A 20,851-nucleotide genomic window follows, 5' to 3' on the forward strand; every position below is an offset into this window, starting at 1 on the left:
ACAAGCAGTTGAATCTGTGCCTTCGTGTGCCTGCAAATTTTTTACCCTCAAATTCTTTTCAAATATCAGCAAAAATCAGGTAATTCTTGGATAACAAACACCCATCTCATCATTCTCCTTTTGAGTATCTATTGAATTCAGGTTATGAAATGAAAGAGCACACGCAAATGAAAGATTTTAGGCATCATCTCTTCACCAAAACAGTGCTGATTCCAAACAATCAGCAGAGTCCCATCACCACCACTGGATATGCTGTGTGATGTTTCATCTGTATTATTTTTTTCCATTGGAACTATTCTGTAGGTATTATAAATGCCTGTGTGGTCCTGGCAGACCTGCTTTAGGTGGCTCTACTTGAGCAGGTGGGTTGGATCAGATGGAGGAAAGGTTTAGATTGGATTTCAGAGGGAAGTTCTTCATAGAGAGAGCAGTGAGGTGCTGGAACAGCTGCCCAGAGAGGCTGTGATGCCCCGTCCATCCCTGGAGGTGTTCAAGGCCAGGTTGGATGGGGCCCTGGGCAGCCTGGGCTGCTATGAAATGGGGAGGTTGGTGGCCCTGCCTGGGGAGGTTGGAACTTGATGATCCTTGAGGTCCCTTCCAACCCAAGCCATTCTATGATTCTATGAGATGGCCTCTGGAGGAGCCTTCCAACCTAAACCATCCTGTGCCTTTGTCTCTGGTTTTGAGTGAGAACTGACGACATGTGGTGTCATCACTTGTAAGCAGATTTGCCTTCCAGATGAAGAAGATGGGAAGTCTGAATCCTCATTTGTCCATATCTGTTGTGCAAACTGAGCTCAGATGGTTACATCAGCAAGCATTGTTTTGTTATGCTGCATTTCTCCTGCTCGCAGTCAGCCTGTAAGATGCCTGAGAGGGATTGGGGACAGTGGATAATTAAGTAGGGTCTCGTAAAGGGGCGGAATAAGGTATCTTGTCTTACAGGCACACTGCTTGTGAAAGCCAAGATTGCACTTTAGACAATTAATACACCGTAACAGTGAAAAAGGCACAGCTCAGAGAGCCAAGAGCGTGGATTTGTCCCTGTACTCCTGCTATCGAGTGGGGAAGGGTACTGAAAACATGTATTTGCTGGCTATTGACTGAAACAAATACTTCTAATTCTAGTTGAACACTGAGTAAGCAACTCCCAGACTCAGCTACGCAGCCAAACTGGCCTGATGGCATGCTGCAGCCAACCCCAGCTCAGCATCTGGATGAAATAAAGACCTTTCTCAGGAGCAGCTTTTTGTGCAATATACTCAGAGGTAAGCACAGCACACACAGAGCAGACTGAAATCTTGTATTACCAGCATCACACAGCAGTCCAAACATCTCTACCAGGGGAAGTGTTTGTATGAGAATAGGTAGCAGGGCATCTGATGAACAAATGAGGGAACAACTGCTATCCTGAAATTAAAAAGTAATCGATCTCTCTTCTGAAAAGTGAGGATGAGGGCAGTTTGCATTTAATAGTCTTATTTTTTGGAAATGCTTAGTTCTTTGACATATTAAACAAGCTGCATCACTGGTATCTGCTAGCTAGCTATTGTTTGGCTAACAGGGGAGTTCCCACGTATCCCTTCTTCCCATATTCTGCCTCCAGAAATGCCTTTGTGGAAAATGGGTTATTACAAGGAGAGAAAATTCACTTAGAAGTCACAGGGCTCATTAAATATCCTCTGGTTTTGTACAACTGTTGCATTTTTGGTATTGAGAGGTTTGTGGTAACAGTTGTGGCCCACGTTACAAAGGCTGTAGTGCCAGCACTGGTACAGCTACGCATCTCCCTGCAAGCTCAGGTGGCTGCACTGGATGGGAACTGTGTGAACACTTTGCAGAAAGGACCGTGGAACAGTCCAGTAGCTAAACATAGAACAAATTTAGAAACAACCCCTAAAACAGCTTGTAAAATACCTTCACATCAACAAAAGTCACAATCCTGACAGTCTTAAGGCATGCCTATTCCCTAAATGTTTTTTGCTTGCACTGTCACTGAGACTAATCCACTTTTTGAATCTGTTTTTTAATTTTTAATTATTTTCTAGTAATGTTATAATAGATTAAAAGATTCAGTTCTGAATCTTCAGGAAAATACCACATATCCCAAATACATTTGCTTGTGTTTGGGCCACGATCCCATAGAATGCTTTGCCAGAAGGACAGGAAATACAAAGAAAGATTCAAAATATGCAACCTAAGAAGCTCAGAGAAAAAAGTGTGGCAGAAAATCAGAAAAGAGCTCTTTGCTGGCATTGCTATGCCTCTTTTCTATAGAAGGGAATAATAAAAATGGGTATTATGCATAAACACGATATGCTGAGGCTGTTCTGGCATGTCTGAATTGCGCCTGGAGTTCGTTCTGCAAACCTTTTCCATTAACGTTTCTGTTGGAAAAGCTAACTTTCTAGAGATGCAGTGACCCATCTGATTTTAATTTGGTTGTTGAACAAGGGGTTACTCTTTGAATTGTGCACAGCCAAGCTATTGAGCTACACCTAGTTCTATTTTCTTGTACAGATGATGATGGCTGCTCAAGTATGAGCAGCATGTGGGCAAGCAGCAACCCTCAGCCTTCTTTTAAGTAAATTAAAGTAGCTGGAACAGTAAGGACTTTCTCTGTGAGAGGGATTTGACTCCTAACCATTGTATCATCCCCATTTCTTCCAGTCCAAAGGCTGCAAGGAGAACTGCTACTGTTGCTTATGGCATTTCTCTCTTTTGTCCCCATGACGCAGGGTCTGAAGCATCTCTTCAGTCTATTTGGCATGTCCTGCTGATTTCTTAAACGCTTGCTAAGCCCTGCACAAACACAGCTGTTTATTTCATTTCAGCTCATTTGAGATAAGAAGTATCCACACAGGACCCTATGGTGCATGTCAGGGTTCTGCATTTTCTACAAGACTGCATCCCAGCAAAGACAAGGCTTTAGTGCCTCTTTGAATTCTAGTTTGAGAAAGCTGAGCAGGAAGGAGTGAAGTCAACAGTCATTGACCCAATCCCAGAAAAACATTAGGACATGCTGGGAAATCACAGCGGAATTGCACAGCCTGATTCCTCCGTTTGAAAAACCCTGTTTGTCCAGTGGGTGTGAGGCTGCCTGCCTGCTGGCTGGACGCTGCAATTCGGGGCCAGCTGAGGCACGTCATGCACAACAGAGCACCAAGACAGGGGAGGAGCCTGTATTGATAGGGATTTATGTTTTTTTCCTGTTTATATCCTGTCTGTACCTCATAGTTCTTCACAGAGGAATACAATGTCAGCCCTTGACTGCAATTTCAGATCATGTTTTCAATGCCTCTGCTGCTGATTTGTTCCCTAACATATGGCTGATTTAGTCAACACATGGCAGTTACCTAATAAAGTATTACTGCTGCTGGTGTTCCAGCATAATATTGTTCTTAGAGATATTTTAGATATTTGTCCCACATTTTTCCACACCCAAACAGATGTGCACATTCTCCAGGCTACAGGAAGACTAGCACTCGCTTTGGGTCTGCTATACAGGGACATTTGTGCAACTTCTTGCTCGTGGCACTGAAAACACGGTGTGTTCCTCTGTGCCCAGTACTGTGACCATAATGGTTTTAGCCACGCTCTACCTAAGATGCCGACCAGAAATAGTCTGTCACCCATGGTGCTCCTATGTAATACCCATATTTGTCCTAATAGGCAGCCTGAACTTGGACAAATCCCATCTGCCCTCGTGACATGTGATGTCTGAGCTCTTCTGGGAAGGAGCGTGGGCTTTATCTGCCCCAAATCAGCAATGTGGTGCGTCCCGAAAGGGCAGATGGGATAGATGGAGGCTGCTGGAGGCTGCTGAGCCAGCCAGAGTGCTGGGGCCTGTCCACATGGCAGGTAAGTGTGGCTGGGAGTGTGTGCTAATGGCCGGATTCAGGGGGTTCCCCCACTTCCACAAATACCAGCTCGGTGCTCCCCACCCTCGCCCGAAGGACAGCCATGCAGACGGATGAACTAAACAGACAGCTATTTTAGCCAAGGTCCTATTTCTACGCTTGCTCCTCTGCAGGGTATTTGCAGCCAAAAGACCAGTGCTGGCCGAAAAGGTTATTGCAAAAATCACCAGAGATTTTACTCCTGGGAACATGCTGTCGCCATATGGTCTCCGCATTAATAATACCAAACAAGTGCTTCATAGTGTTCTAATAACAAATACCAGAGGAATTAATAATAATCTAGCTATTATTTTCTAATGTTCTCACTTTATGAACAACTTTTATACTGTCTGAACGAGCTCTTCTGGAAGATCCACATCTGGTACCCACATGAGAACCTGATGAAATCTGTATGGTCCTGGGTATCTTACACGTTTATTGCCAGCAACACCATCTGTTTCTGCCAGCGTGGCTTACAGTAATACTACATTTTTCTTTTGTTCTAGGTGCATAGCGTAATGTCCATGCTGTACTACACTCTGATTATAGCTTTTTTGATCGGCACACAGGCAGCTCCAAAGTCAGAGGACAATGGTCCACTGGAGTATCCTGCAGAACACTCCTTACCCAGTACACAACAGAGTAACGGACAGCACATTTCCGAGGCAGCCCCACAGACAAGCCACGGCCGCTTTGCTTGGATGCCAGATGGAACAGAAGATTTAAATATCGCCATGGACCAAAATTTCTTTAACAAGAAGCGTTTCCGGTCTTCTCGGGTCCTGTTCAGCACGCAGCCACCTCCAGTGTCAAGGAAGGGACAGAATACGGGGTTTCTCAGCAGTGCAGTCTCTCTCAACAGGACTGCCAGGACCAAGAGGACTGCACATCCCGTACTGCACCGGGGAGAGTTCTCAGTGTGCGACAGTGTCAGCATGTGGGTCGGGGACAAAACCACAGCCACTGACATCAAAGGCAAAGAGGTGACCGTGTTGGGAGAGGTCAACATTAACAACAACGTTTTTAAGCAGTACTTTTTCGAGACCAAGTGCAGGGACCCTCGGCCAGTGTCCAGCGGGTGCCGAGGGATCGATGCGAAGCATTGGAACTCTTACTGCACCACCACACACACCTTCGTCAAAGCACTGACCATGGAGGGCAAGCAAGCAGCCTGGCGATTTATCCGGATTGACACAGCCTGCGTCTGTGTGCTCAGCAGGAAATCGGGGAGACCCTGAGATGGAGCTGAACCCCACAACAGCATCCTCCTATCCCCCTACCTCAGCCTGTAAATTATTTTAAGTTAAAAAAAAAAAAAAAAAAGGACTGCATGGTGTATTTATAGTTTATACGATACAAAAAGAACCTCATTATTTATTAAACTCTTTTGGAAACCTTTCGTGTTTTGCAATTCATTGACCAGCCGGACTCTTCAAAAGACATCCACCTTTGTCGTAACGCAGCCCTGCAGCTCTGAGCTGCTCACAGGGCCACTGGACAATCTTTGTTCACCATTCGGCACAAGTGCAGTGCTTTTGTGGCCTTTATGTGTATCCCTCTCTTCCCCAGCAGTTTCCATCACGTAACCTGTCAGCTTACTTAGACAAATAAGCTGAAATGTTTTGACCAGTTACCAAGAGGCTGAAAAAAAGTCTTTTCAAAACTTGCCTCTAGTTCTACTAATGATCCATAAAGGTATTAGTTTTAGTAGTCATATCAGTGAATTCCTGGTAGAAAACACTAATCTTCATGATGCCAGATGCATTTCTAAGCATGACTCGTAGTGCATTTTTTACAAATTGGCAAAATGATTTCACTGCAAAAATGATCCATTCTCAGTTATCTTTGAATATTTGCCCGCATACAAGCAGAATCCAGATAAATGTATTTTTTAATTAAAATGCTGTTCTGCAGCTCATTGCTCATGAGCTGTATTAGAGTGATGGGGTTATAAATGTAAACCTAAATGTGTAAGTCAAAAATCGTCACGTAGTCGATAATTAAACAGTAGGAATGAACTCAAGGTGGTTTTTTGGCAGCGAGGCGTTGACACAGGAGCAAATGTTTTCATGCATGATAGAAACAAAGATTTAAAAATACAAGTCTGTGTTTTAGCAAGGAGCCCCAAAGCAAACCCTGTGCTCATCATTTCTGTGCTTTGGAGAACACTGATTTCGGGAAGCAATAGTGGAGCCTGGGGTCCATGCTGGGTGTTGCAGTCATTGCTCAATGGATAAAGCTGTATTTTCTCTCTCACTGTTTCCTTTGGAAGAACAACTGCTATCCATTGTAGAAACTGTTTCAAAACAAACACCATTAGGGTTTTTAGCTTTGTTTCTTCCAAATCCTAGGGCACACTTTACTCGCACGCTGTTCTTTCCGTGATGGAAAAAAGTAGCCCTAACATTTGCTTCCCCAGCGTCAACAGCAAAGGACAGCAAACCTCCAAAGAAAATGTACTGTTGTAAAATAGTGCCAGTCTGAGAGATAAGGTGACAGCACAGAGCCCATTCCAGATAACCACTGGTACTGCACTTTTCAGCCTCCTCGAGGAAGTGATTATGGTGTGGGACAGCGATATTCCAGTAAGAATGTTATGTCCTCTCCAGAACAGCATTTCTGCAATATTTGTGTGAATAACCAGTTATCTGAAAGGTCAGGGAGCGGGCAGGATCCTGACTGTCCTCAGTCCTCCAAATAATGACCTCCTGTTCTGTCGCGGGGGAGGCAATGAAAACTATGAAATGCTTTGAGTGTGATCACATAGGCTCTGTCACAATAGCAGAATATGGTAAGCGTGGCAACCACCTGCCAGTCAGCATAGGAGGGATGGAAGAAGAACAGTGAAAAACACAGTATTTTGGAGCCAAGGAAAAAAAACCAAAACACGTAATTGGAGCAGAGTGGGGCTGTGCACCTCTGTGGCCTTAAAGCCATGGACAGAGGTCATAAATCTGATCTTTACCATGAATGACAGCATGACCAGGAAAAACTGTAGCCCTGAAACTGACCTTAAAGCAATCTTGGGAGCTGTGGTCCTTCTGCAGCCAGCTGACTGTGCTATACCTTCAAGCCATTCTTACCATTCAGCCTCTGGAATCTGGAGATCACCAGAGGGACTGAGGTAGGTGAGGGGTATTTTGGGTGCAGCTGTGTGCCCAACTCGATGATCTTTTAGAGCACCTGACCAGGCCGTAGCAGGAAGTTGACAAGCTGAGGTGGATTCAGCGGTAAGAGAGATTGATTGGTGCTTGGAACCCGAAAGGGGTGATCGTGTTAGAAAGGTGCAACTGAGGACCCAAGTCATTACCAATGGCACTAAAAAAAAGCAAAGGGTCTTTGAAATTGGAGGCTCTTTGCTGAGAGGCACTGAGGCACCCATCTGGATAATCTCTCTAGAGGGGTTTTCTGCCTGCTGGGAGCCTGCAACCAGAACATCAAGAAGAGGATACCAGGTATGATAAAGCTGAACCACTACTATCCCCTCCTGGCCTTTCAAGACCAGGAAATTAAATATCAAAAAAGACATGAAGCTCCTTGGGAAGATGCTGAAGGGATTGGGAGTGCAGGTAGTGTTCTCAGTCCTCCCACTTGGAGACTGGGCAGAAGGAGAACGGATCAGCTGAATGACTGGCTGTGGGTGGAGGCACGCCAATGGCGATGGGTTCTGTGATCTAGGACACACCTTCATAAACCAGGAATGTTGGTATGGGATGGGACACAAGTGACTAGGAGGACGAGGTAACAAGCTGTCTGGGCTCATCACCAGGGCTTTAAACTAGAGCTGCTGGGGGAAGGGGATGTGCTGCTGAGTGACAGAGAAGACCCAGGGAATGCTGTCACCTTAGGAAACAGCAAGGAAAAACAACAGATTTGTCCTGGAGGTTTGTGGGAGAGCTCTCTAGGGAGGTAATGCATCCAAAAGCCCAGCTGACGTGCCTCCATGATGCACACAGCATGGCAAATAAGCAAGAGAAGTAAGAAAGCATGGCGCACTTGGAAAACTGTGATCTTACTGCTGCCAAAGGAACATGGTGGGATGGTTCATGTAACTGGAATGCCACCACTGAGGGCTGTAAGGTTTATAGATGGGATAGGCAAGGTAGGATGGGTGGGGGAGTTGCCCTCTACGTTAAGTGTGGATAGACTGCAAGGAGCTCCCTCTGAGTAACAGTCAGGACCAGGTGGAGAGCCTATGGGTTAAGATAAGATAACTTAATGATCCTTAAGGTCCCTTCCAAGCTAAGGCATTCTATGATTCTACGAAAAAGAAACTACCTGTGTCCCCAGAGTGAAAGACAAAGAGCTGTCATTACAAGCTCTATGAGTTACTGTAACAAATCTGGACTTGATTAAAGATGCTACTGGTAAACATTGCGCTAGTCTTTATGGGGTGGTGAGAGGTTATTTAGTCCTGTAGATATTGCTGTGATCTATTCTGTGCTTATCACTTCAATTGATTTTGTGGTTCCAAGACTGCAACTAGGCTTCTGGTTCATCCTGCATGATGGTAAACTGTTATTACTGACATTTCTTGCTGTTCATAAAATAAGGGGGCCAAAAAAGAGTGGGGAAAAAAGAGTGAAAAAGACTCCACAGAGGAGTTAATAAATCTTTTTTTATTGAATTCATGCCCATAGCTGTCACCCAGCTACAGAAGGGCTGAGAGAGAGCTTTTGAACAATTGATGTGTACAGACCCTGTTAAAGTGGCTCCATACTTTTGGGATTTCAGTATATAGATGAAGGAATACAAAACTCACGTGACAGTTGCTAACAAATGCTACAGCAATTTTTCTACAGCACACCAGGGTCAAATAATTGAATAATGAACAGAACAAAACACAGGAAAGCATTTTTAACACTGTTGCTGACACTCCAGAGGCTTAGCCTTCCAAATTGCAGTGGACCAAACAATACATCTTTCTTAAAGAGCTTCTGATTGCATAAATGAAAGTAACTTTTGTGTCATGTGTCAGAGATGGGTGAACAGTCATGGAAAAGTCTTCAATGTTAAAAGTCTTCTATGATTCTATGGTGAAGGTATCTTAGCACTTTCCAAATCATACCAGCGATGCCTTCAATCAGTGCTTCCATCACCTAACATGGGACTCATCCTTGCACCACTGCTGCTATTGCAGTTTAGCTTTTAGGTTTTGTATTGACGTGTCTGAAATCCTGCTGCGTCTGCACTGCTGAGTTATGCCGAAAGCCTGGAGTGCCAAGAGTCCATTCTAACCTTCAGTCTTGCCATCAGGTTATAATCTGTTGAGCCTTGCCCTGATTATTTTCATTTCAGTTGCAATATAGACAGGAGGTTTTGACACTGGCAGAGGAAGAGCCTGGTTATAAAACAGGGGCACACTTTCCCCATACGATTCCTTTCATCATGACACTGATGCATTATCTAATCCCTTATTCAAACATGATTAAGAGAAGCACTGTAGATGCCACACCCTTAGAATAATTTCTTCAGTAAGCAACATCTTTCACTGGAGCAATTAATACCATTGTCAGAGATCTTTCTTGTAGAGATTGAAATCACTGTGTATTGTATTTTTATTTTTCTCTGTCTTCTAGAGGAGTTTCACTGTCTTCTAGAAAAGTCACTTCTGGCAAGAATAAAAATCATAGAATCATAGAATGGCTTGGGTTGGAATGGGCCCCAAGGATCATCAAGTTCCAACCCCCACAAGCAGGGCCACCAACCTCCAGATCTGGCACCAGCCCAGGCTGCCCAGGGCCCCATCCAACCTGGCCTTGAACACCTCCAGGGATGGACGGGGCATCACAGCCTCTCTGGGCAGCTGTTCCAGCACCTCACTGCTCTCTCTATGAAGAACTTCCCCCTGACATCCAACCTCAATCTTCCCTCCTTGAGCTTAAAACCATTCCCCCCTGTCCTATCAGGGTCTACCCTTGTAAAAAGCTGATTCACCAACATTATAAGGGTTGCAAGAGTCATTGGACCTGACATGTGATCTTAAATTCCAGCACTTTAAAGATTGTTCACTGACACTTCAACCAAGCTACTTTTCAAAAAGTAAACAGGAACTAGCAGAAACTAAGGAATACTGAATGTTGTAGCCCAAAGTGGAGGAAACTATGGAAGAATATGGAAGAACCATTATACAGCAGTTTAATACTTAAAGAAAACAATCCAGCAGAACACCTGGAAGCACACAGAGGGACTTGAAATTAAGAAAATACAAGACAGAATTATCCAGGTTCTAATGTGGCCTGGAGACAGTACTCACAGGTTTCAGACAGTATAGGAGAGTAACTACATGACCAAAATTGTTTAAAACTGCCAACATTAGCTGCACATCCTTACTGTTTGTGGCTTGGAAGTCACAAGTTGGTATTTCAAATAAACAAAGGTAAGGTTCGCATGCAGCTGAGAAGACAACATCCTAATCATGACAACAGCAAACAAGAAGGGGCTTTGTAGATATCTGCAGGTGTTCTCTGTCTCTGCAGGACAGACTGGTGACTAACGATGGAAATCCAGTTCTCTCAACCTAGAAAGGCAAATTCTCCTTCAAAATGCATTCCCAAAGCTGAACACTGAAACCAAAAACATTTGGTAAAAGCTATTGCTAGCCTGAAGTACACAGCTTTTCAGATGTTTGAAGCAAGTTAACAGATGATTAAACTGAGAGCAATTAGGCACCATTTCCATGTCTTCTAACATGTGTCTCTTGCCACCCGTCTTGCCAACTGCAGGAGTGTCACTGAGCTGTAGAAGCTAAGCAAGAAAACTGAAAATATACTGCTCCTGTTTTGCCATAAGACTGCTAGCTACTGGATGACACAGAAACAGCTGCTAAATGGAACGCTTTGCAAGGCTGACCCTTTTCAGTTATCTTGCAGGCTTGAGATACGAAAGTGACCACATGGTAAGTAAACAGTGGTTTACTCTCATTTTATTTTTTTTAATGGGACTGGAAATGAGCACACATCCATCCACAGATGGCATATACATCACTATAGTCATGCTCTTTCAAAGAATATGCACGTTTCTGAAAAAAAAGGTTGTTGGTGGTTGTTTTGATTTGTTTCCTTTCTATTTGTCTGAAGAAATAAAGTAGCTATGAGGGTCAGAAATGTTTCTGGGCTGAGTCCAATTCCTTTCCTGACTTTTTTTCCCATGACATTCTACCCAGGGTTGTTCAAACTCAAAATCAGTAGTTCTGTGGTTTACTCATACCAAAAAAAAAAAAAAGGGAGCTCTGGTACTTTTTTAGCATATATTACTAAAAGGGTTCAAGAGTACCCTCCGTCATGTGGCTTTGGCTGTTCATAAACATTGCTCTGACCAGTGGGGGAAAATTTAGATATTTCTCAGAATGATTTGTTGCCTTCTCATGACAGTTGCAATTTCAGACTGGATTGGATCCAGTGGGAAAATGTTTAGACAGAATACTGCACCAAACAACACTCCTGAGAGCTGTGCCCGTGGTGAGCCTGTAACAGAAAGTAAGTTTATAGGAAGATATTAAACAAAAATACATCATGCCATGACTGCATGTTGCAGGGTAAAAGGCCCATTCATTGGGAGTAACACCCCAAAGGGACTTCAGGCAAGAAAAGCTGAGCACCACGCAAACACGAAGTCATTCTGTGGTCTGTGACACCAAATCATTTGGTTCAGCTCTGTATAAATCATGTACAGTGACTGCAGTGAAAGAGATAACAAAAAGGAAAAATGAGGGACATGGGGAGACTAGAAAAGGCAGATATCTCATGCAAACCTTTCCCTCCATGACCCCTTAAATTTGGGGTTTCAGGAGCGCTCAGGAAATATTTAGCTAAAAAAAACTCCTTCAGCAGGCCATGCCAGCTCCGAGCACACAGAAAATATCTGTGTGTAGCCAACAATATCCTTGCAATCAAAGGGAACCAGTGAAAGTGAGAAGATTCTTGCACAGAGGTCTGGAGGTTGCTCAATATGACTCAGCAATGTTGCAATGGGATATTTTTATATCCCTGGACAAGAAGGAACATACAAACAGTAGAAGCTCAATGGCTGCTTAAAAGAATTTAGTTAACCTACTTCAGTAACTAAATTATAGATTTGGCTTTTGAAGATCATTAATTACACGTGTAATATCCTTACCCTCCAGAATGTAGCATCTTTTGGAGTGACAGGGTACTGGAATGGGCTGCCCAGAGGGGTGGTGGACTCTCCTTCTCTGGAGATATTCAAAACCCATCTGGATGCTTTCCTGTATAATCCAATGTAGGCAACTGCTTTAGCAGAGTGTTGGACTGGGAGATCTCCAGAGGTCCCTTTCAGCCTGTATGGTTCTATGATTCTGTTATCATGATTATGAATTTATTTCCAGAGCATCAAATAATTTTATTTTTTCTTTTTCAAGAAAAGCACGTTTTTAACAGGCTCACTCTAGAAGATTTGTTCATTACATCTTTGGAAACTGTAGTGGAAATGCTAAGTCACAGCCTGAAGCACTGATTGAGCACCTGGTGGGAAGGCAGGGCCAACCCAGGGGAGCTCAGGTACATGCAATGCACCTGAGTGACTGGAAGGGATGGAGTCAAGATCCACCCTTCCCAGATCTCATTTAAGGGTCAGCAGTGGAGGTGAGGATATCTTTTGTTGGAGATCCCCACCTATCAGATGCCTTCTAAAGGTAAGCAACTCTCTTTTTTTTTTCTTTTTTCTTTCTCTTTCATTTCTCCACCCATGGCTGTTGCATTTTGTTTGCTGTAGCCAAAGGCTTTGCTGCCCTGCTATCATCCCATTATAGCATTATAGAAATAAACATCTGCTCAAAAATAAGAGGTGATGTTATTTATCCATTCAGGGCAGCACAGTCAAGGGTCTATATTATATAAACAGGGAACAATGAGGTGCAAATACATCACCCTTCAGTCCTCTATTTCCAATATGGCCAAACTGGATACTTACAGAAAACAAGCCAATGTATGTTCTTAGCTAATAGCTGGTAAAGCTTTAGGTACGACTGAAGCCCCAAACAAAAGAGCAGACTAAAACACCAACCAATCCGAAGAATAGCATAAACAGCATGTATCTTGCCACTCAATAAAGAAATGTCTTTGTCTTCTACAGGAAGACAAAAAGCAAAAAAAATTGCTGTTAAATCTCAGAATCTATGAAAAAGGGAGGATTACATTGGAAAAAAATCTCTCTAGCCAGCAACAGCATCATTAAATTGTTCTAATCAAGAGAGCTTCAAGGTTGCCAAGAATCAGCTGCAAATCATTATTCATGAAGTTATGGGTGTAATCTCACACTAACAGATTTGATAGGCCTCTGGAACTCACAGACCACAAATATTTAGGCGAATCTTGGGCTTCTGGAACAGAGTGAAAACAATCCGAACACAATATTGATTGCTGTGCTGTAACCAAAAGTTGTATTCATTCGTAACTGAAATGGAGCTTGAGGATGCATTAGTTCTACCAGGAGTCTGGGAAATGCATGTTTGGGAGGAAAAAAAAAATGCACCTAAACAGTGGAAACAGGTCATTAGGAATTATAAAGGACACAGCGTTGTATGTTCAGTTGCATGACACAGACCTACTCTTACAGGAGGTAAAATGTTGCAGAAGGTAACCAGCTAAGAATCCACACAACCTCTCATGATGTTCTTTGCCATGCAATACATCATTACAATCATCCATTACATGAATAGTATATACCACAGGCTTTATATCCTGTCACACCTTTGATATCTCTGCTATTAACCACCTTGAGCCATATCAGTCGGTATGTGAGGAATGTCAACATATTGTATTAACAAATGATGGTGTTTAATTGACAGGGCAACCTTCTTCCATTTTTAATGATGGTGGGTGCCATTCACACTGCAGCACACACCATGCTGCGTGCTGTTACGATGCAAATTGTGTTGAAACACCAACATGCAGAATTCTGATTGCTGGACCAGAAGGCAGCACAGCTACTTGCTGTTCACTACTGTGGAATGTAGTCCAAATAAGTACCAAAATTGATTATTATGTTAATCTTATACCTGACATTTGTTTGGACATATGGTGTATATACTACTCTTTTCACTCTCCCTTGCTTTAACATTTCATCATCTTCAATTTACATATATCATTGAAGTTTATATTTCAAGAACATATGTCTTCCTGGCCTTTGAAAATCACCAAGAAACACTTTACTCCCACAGTGCAGACCCACGTTGTCTGAAGTATATTTGCACGTTATATTAATAGAATTCAGAAGATTGCGCTACAAAATTCCTAAAAGAGAATCAGCCAAAGTTAGACTTGGCATCTGCACAAATCTCAGCTATTTTTTAGAATACTTTGACAACACTCATGTTATTGTCTCTCGGTTCAATTTTTCTGCTCATGTATTCCCCAAAGAAGGAAAGAGTGGTATTCCTGTTCTCTGAATAAGGACACATCTTTCTTCTTAGAGTGATTTCATTATTTATTTTTCCTTCTCCTTGAGCTGCTGGATCCCCTAACTCTTGTTCTTCCACACAAGGGCACAGAAGTCATCCTACTGCTACCAAGTCAAAGAAATTACAACAAAATTTTACTGGTAGAGGAGACACGACTTTTCAATTCTTGTTTTTTCAGCTAGATGATGAAAAGAAAGTCTTCAGAGCTCACAGAAAGTCTGTTAACTATGTATAATTCAGTGACACGAAAGACCTGAGTTCAGTGCTGACATGAGCTGTGTTGCAGTGCACGCTCCCAACTCCACAGGGCACTATTCTGTCTCACGCATGCAGCTAGAGACAAAATAAATGTGAGGCATAACCAGAGTTATGCTCCTATAAAGCTGTCTCTGGAGAAACTCTGCAGTCATTAGAGAACATGTTCATCTTTCTCCATTTGATCTTTTCTGCAACATGCTTTTTGTATTACTCCTCAAGTTTTACTTCCATCTGGTATCAGCTTTTGATTAGAAACTTGTAAGTTGAACTTCAGCAGTTCAATGCAAAGAACTGAGCTGCTTCCAAGCCATTTTTTGCCCTGAAACATCTCAGTTCAGTTCTTTTTTTGTTGTATCCCTGCCTACACTGAAAACTGCATTCTTAGTAAATACTTTGCAACTCTTGCAAACAGCAAGAATCCCTCATCTCTGCAAACAAAGGAGGGTTCTGTTACCCTAAAAGAAACAAACCTTACAAAAAAAGAGGACACTGCTTCTAAAACATTTGCTACCCAAAGTGTCATGTCACTGGACAAACCCAGCCTAAACAAAACTCTTTAACACCCATGTAGTATTAAGAAGTAGACACTACTTTTCACTACAGCACTGGATCCAAGGGGGATATTTCCACCTAATGCGTACACTGACAGAGCAAAGGTACATCCTTCCTGTACATTAAGTTATGCACTGCAAAACTGTGCCTTTGGAGAGAGGTCTGCAGCCATCTTGAGATTTCAACCCCATGTCTCCTATGTGCACCTCTTTGGTCAGTTCACATCTCTCTTCCTGCAGGTTAGATAGGCATGCTAATTGACTGCATGTTTCCCCTTCAAGATACTCCCAGAAGACAAGACCAGTCATACCTACAATTATAGGGAAGCTAAATTGCTAGGTTTCTCAAGCAGGATACGATGCACGCTTAAAATGCTGTTCAACAAAAGCTTCAGTCCACAGCTCATTGCAGCACCAACAAAACAACACCCAAATTACTGCTCAGAAAGAAAAGATACAAAATGTTCACTAATAAGCATAGTCTAGATGAGAAATCCATGTCCTTCCATGCACTGGACTGAGAGAAGCAGGCAATTTTCAGTTGTGTATCTAGGCTGTTGGATGGTGCATTTTCACCACTGGATCACAATTACAACTTCAAAACAATAAAACAGCATATTGAGTCAGACCAAGGGCTGATCCATGTAATCACATTCAATTCTAAATCATCTGTGGGACTGTATTAAGTGATTCAGGGTGGTGAAAACAAGTTATTAGTTTTAAAAAGAGATAAAGCAATGAAGGTAATGATTCCTGCTAGCAAGCAAGCCACAGAGTGAAATAGGAGTGCTGCCATCCACTTTTCATGTATGAGGAAAGATGAAGAATGTCTTGCTGCAGATGCCAGTTCTGTTCCTTAGGATGCTATTGGGTTATGCCTGGAAACTGCTAATGAGTTTGGTGCAAAAACACTGGATGGGGCACATGACTTCTCCTCACTCTGGGCGTATCAATCTAATTTATCTACCGAATTACCACTGCCTACAGCACACCTGTACAAACCTGATAACTTGAGTCCTTCCTCTTTGTTTGCCCAATACTGTCTTTAAACTTTAAAATCACTCTCATTTAAAAGTTCCATTTGCTTTCAGAGGTTTTTCTTAATCACTGCTTTTAATGAAATAGGGGGATTCTTATCCCACAGGCCAAACTACACGGCTTGGGTCTGCCCACAGCCTAGAGGTAACTTCTGGCACCCTAAAGGTTAAGAATGCAGACAAACAGGTTCTCCTGCATACAGCTCCAAACCATTTATGAGGTTATTACGATCTGACATATTTTATTACCCATGTGCTCTCAATTCTAATTACAACAGAACTGAAAAAAAAACAAACAAAAAAACCAAAACAACCAACACCCTGCAAGATACTGCAGAAAGGCCAAAAGCTGAAAAAACACGAAGGATTCAAGTTATCAGGTTTGTACAGGTGTGCTGTAGGCAATGGTAACTCAGTAGACAGATTAGATTGATGTGTCTGTTTTGAAGAGTATTGATGTGCCCCATCCAGTGTTTTTGCACCAAACTCATTAGCAGTATCCAGGCATAACCCAATAGCATCCTAAGGAACAAAACTGGCATCTGCAGCAAAACATTCTTCATCTTTCCTCATACATGGAAAATGGATGGCAGCATTCCTATTTCTCTTTGTGACTTGCTTGTTAGCAGGAATCAGATCAAAAACACATCTTGCATATGAATGGAATTCAGTGAGATCGGACGTGGCTCGTGGATCCTGTGAGGGCTTGTTCAGCAGCCCTCAGTCACTCCAGCAGAGCTTTCTCCCCTGCACAGTTTTTCTTTGCTACAGAAATGCCATGTATGCATGTCAGACGATCAAGCAATGTGGCCAACCTCAAGCTGCTAGGCAGAGGAAAAACTCCGACTCTGACTTGATATTCATGAGACCCGAGTACAAGAAAGCCAAAAAGGATAAGCTAGCGATAATTTTGAAGCTTTTCCCAACTCTGAATTATTTAACCAAACAACGGCAAAATGGCAGCCAACTAACAACGTGTTTGCCAACATAGGCAACTTAAGCGGCTCCCACTACGACTCTTGCATCCTTCTCTGATCAAAAAATCACGTTTTCATGTTTGTGTGTGATGCTAGGCTTAAACTAGATGGAAAAGATTGAAGACCAAGGAGAGAGAACCAGGCCCAACCTCTGTGAGGGAGACCCCAGGCCTTGCAATAAGGCAGCAGCAGTCACGCGAGGCTGCTGCTGGCCCATAAGTTTCTCCAGCAGACCTATGCTATGAGATGATCCCACCAACCCCCAACTCCTGGCAGGTGCTGCTCGTGACCTCTCTACCACAGCCCTCAATCAAATCAGATGGGAAATAAACACCCTCTGAACTGTCCCAAGGCCCTGCTTCACTTGTGAAGATGCTTTTTGTAACTGCTGCTTCAGCACTGCTGCTCTGGTGCTCCTGCACCATGATGGTGGGAACTGGGAGCCTTTCAGTAGCAGGAAACCTGCATGAGCTGAGAGGGGCGTTCAGTGGGAGCCTATGAGAGCAGGGGATCCACATCTGGCTGAGGATGAAGATGCAGTAGATCCATGCACTGAAGAACAAATGAAATTACCGAGGGAGGAGTGTAAGGAATAAAGGAGAGGAACCAGACTGGGAGAGAGACAGAGCAGGAACATCACAGTGATGGCAGAGCTGAGGGAGCTTGAAATTAAGGTATGAAAGATAGGAGGGTGAGGTATGAAAGGACGGAGGCTAGAGGTTGTTTGAGAGACTGGAAAAGATCCCTAGATCAGCCAGCAGTTGCTGTACTACAGGGTGCGTGCATTTAGCAGATATTTCACAGTTGATATAAAGGAGAGGTGACTGATGCATCAAGTCTCAGTCCTTTGTATGAAACCTGACTCACCAGGAGGCCTGTAATTGCTCAAAATCTCTTATCCCTCGCAGCTTGTAGCTTCACTTCACTGACAACTGGGAGTGAAGATGCTGGGGATTAGATTTCAGCTGCGTCTGCTGTCAAGGCATAAGGAGAACTGTTTGAAAGCCAGCCAGATCAGTACTGCTTGCTCTGTGGACAGCTGCCAATTTTCATGCAAAGTATGTTCGACACGTACATTACCATCATTTGCTTGAAATGAATTTGTAGTTCTGCTGTGCAGCTACATCTGGAGCCAGTGGGATGCACAAGGCACAGAGAATGCACAGGGAGTGGCTGTGCTGTGGGTCCAAGGCTCCAAAACTGCAACCCCAAAATGGAGGAGGGGGCTCAGATGGGGAGGCTTTGATCTGAGAGAGTTGTAAACCCGCTCTGAATATCCGCTATGTAAATAAAACTGCAGGCAGTGCACAGGTTAATGTGGGAGGGAGAAGGAGCTGCAAATGGGGAAGGTAAATACAAGATCTTAATCTGCTAAAGCTTTATCAGCACCTGTGCACGCTCCTGTCAAGTTAGAAGCCATTGCCCACAGTGCTGTTCAGTGATACGGATTGTCCATACATACAGAATCACACTGTATGTGCTTTATTAAAGCCATGCCATTTTCTGAAAGCATCTCTTGTTCTAGAAAACAAAGAAAACATCAGGAAACACAGAACCTACAAAACGTGAAATCTGATTACTCAAAAAATATTTTTAATGAGGCCGCATCTATAAATTAAGAGCTGACCCATTTGCTCAGAACACTTACGTCTCGAGTTGTGGTCTCTCAATGAGAGCTCATGGTGCCAATAAGAAAAGATTACATATGGAAATGTACACCAAATCCCCCACAGGAGGCTATGGGGGAACATCACTTGTTGTTCTACCGACACAGTGCCTAGAAATCCAACTCATTCCCATGCTGAATTCTGTCCGCTGCTGCTCCTGTGTAAGCATTCTGCTGTTCTGGCCTTTAATTAATTACTTTGGAAGGAACAGCTCAAGTGCCCTCTAGTGTAGCTTCAGAATACCTTAATCCATGCTCCTCTCACTTTGTGAGGCTCAATTAGAGCCTGGAACATTTGCACAGGTCCATGCAGTGTGTCACATAAGCCACTGCGAGCAACTTGAATGAATGGTGATTGATTGTGATTTTTTTTTCTGGAAAGCTGCTGAGTGGCAGCTATGGCTGGTTTTATAGGCAGTTATCTGTTTTATTCCTGAAATGCACAACAGCAATGTTCATTATACGCTTCTGATCTTTTCTTCATTCTGTTTATGAATTAATGCTGTTGCTGGGTTTAGTGTTCTTCATATAGACCTTAACAGGTTTACAATGTCACAATCCTAGAAAAAAAAGTATAGTCCTACTTACTTTTTTCAGTATTTTTGTCTTTCCAAATATGTGATTTATATTTATTGAAGCATCTTGCAGAGTAGTGAAATTCTCAGAACTGACTTGAAAGAAATGCTCTATATACAAGCATGCATTCTGGTCATAGCAATGGTCAATCTACATTTTTGGTAGCTGACAGTAAATGCTTAAAGAAACAGCATAGGAATGCAAGTATAAGAATAGGTGGAGTACTTTCCTAGCATCTGGAACCTAGTGATGTTTGTTTTAAGAAGTGAAACGGGAAAAAAAACTTAAAGTGAGAATAGAGGAAATAAAGGACAGCTATCCAGCTGTGGAATGATTTATGTGGAAAAATCCTGTAGTTTGGCTCATCCTTACACAAACAAACTTAAACGTTGGAACTGAGTCTCAAATTCTTCCCTCCAGTTCACAAGATGGTAACAAAACCCCGATACCTTTTCCCCTGGTTTTGCTAACCACGTATTCCTATTCCACTTTGAATGCCTTTTTCTATTACTTCTAAGACCTGGGAAAATCCCAGAATCTATTTAAAATTATGGCAACTTTCCAATCAGAAATAGCAGCTGTAGCTGGGACCAGCAGCTCTCCCTTTCAGAAACTGTATTCTGTTGTACAAATACAGTACCTCAGTATATCATCAATGCATTTCCTCTCTGCTTCGTATCTTCACTCCTTATCCTTTCATACTTTTCCCTGCAGTCCTGCACACACTCACTTTTAACGTAGTGTGTGTGCCCACATGCTAACATGTCCTTTGCAGCACTGTTTTCCCCTTACATCATTGTGTAGCTCTCTAAAGAACACATCCTTGCCCACCCTGTAGTCCTTTCAAGTTCAGAAACAAGAGAATCTCCACACCAAAAGAATTTTGACTATCATTAAAGGTCATCTAGTGACTAATTATGAAAAACACCAATTTAGACATGATGACTGTTTGCAGAACGTCTGTTCTGATAACTGCTGGTCTTTTGAGGAACAGCCCAGCTATCCCACAGCCAGTGAGGGAAATCCATTGCGACTGAGTAATGTTCATAAAAGCAGGCTAGACTTTTTCTTTTTTAAAACATTTCCTTCATCAAAATGAACTTCAGCTGCTGGGTTTTGTTTACATGACTGTTATTCATAATGGCTTTCTCTGGTACGTTCTTATTCACCTGTATACCTAAAATAAGTGTAAATTGTGACATTTTCAAGCCAGAACAGAAGAGCAGTGCCCAAGAAGGCACATAAAAGGAAAAGCAAATTAGATGCTATCATGTGTGGAATAAGGATGCATAGGAGATAGGACCAACTTAGCAAAGTATATCCCAGTGCATCAGTGATTTTCCACACTGCAAAAGTTTTGATTAATAAAACCCAGTGAAGTATTGTATACTTTTGGAAGTGGAATCATTACCAGTATGCAGCCTGTAGAACACATTAAATAGCAGAGAAATAGCATTAAGAACGAAT

The 20,851-nt window shown here is 42.8% G+C and overlaps 1 protein-coding gene across 1 annotated transcript; it reads left to right on the forward strand.

Annotated features, from left to right (window-relative positions):
* Window positions 1-4,417: 4,417 nt before the first annotated feature.
* Window positions 4,418-5,137, forward strand: NGF (nerve growth factor; the record flags this gene model as incomplete). The annotated part of the gene is made up of 1 exon (XM_079546394.1): window positions 4,418-5,137. The coding sequence occupies one exon, from the start codon at window positions 4,418-4,420 to the stop codon at window positions 5,135-5,137; it is 720 nt and encodes a 239-aa protein (XP_079402520.1).
* Window positions 5,138-20,851: the final 15,714 nt, after the last annotated feature.

The sequence above is a fragment of the Tetrao urogallus genome (assembly GCF_951394365.1).
Source record: "Tetrao urogallus genome assembly, chromosome: 24".
NCBI classification, from domain to species: domain Eukaryota; kingdom Metazoa; phylum Chordata; class Aves; order Galliformes; family Phasianidae; genus Tetrao; species Tetrao urogallus.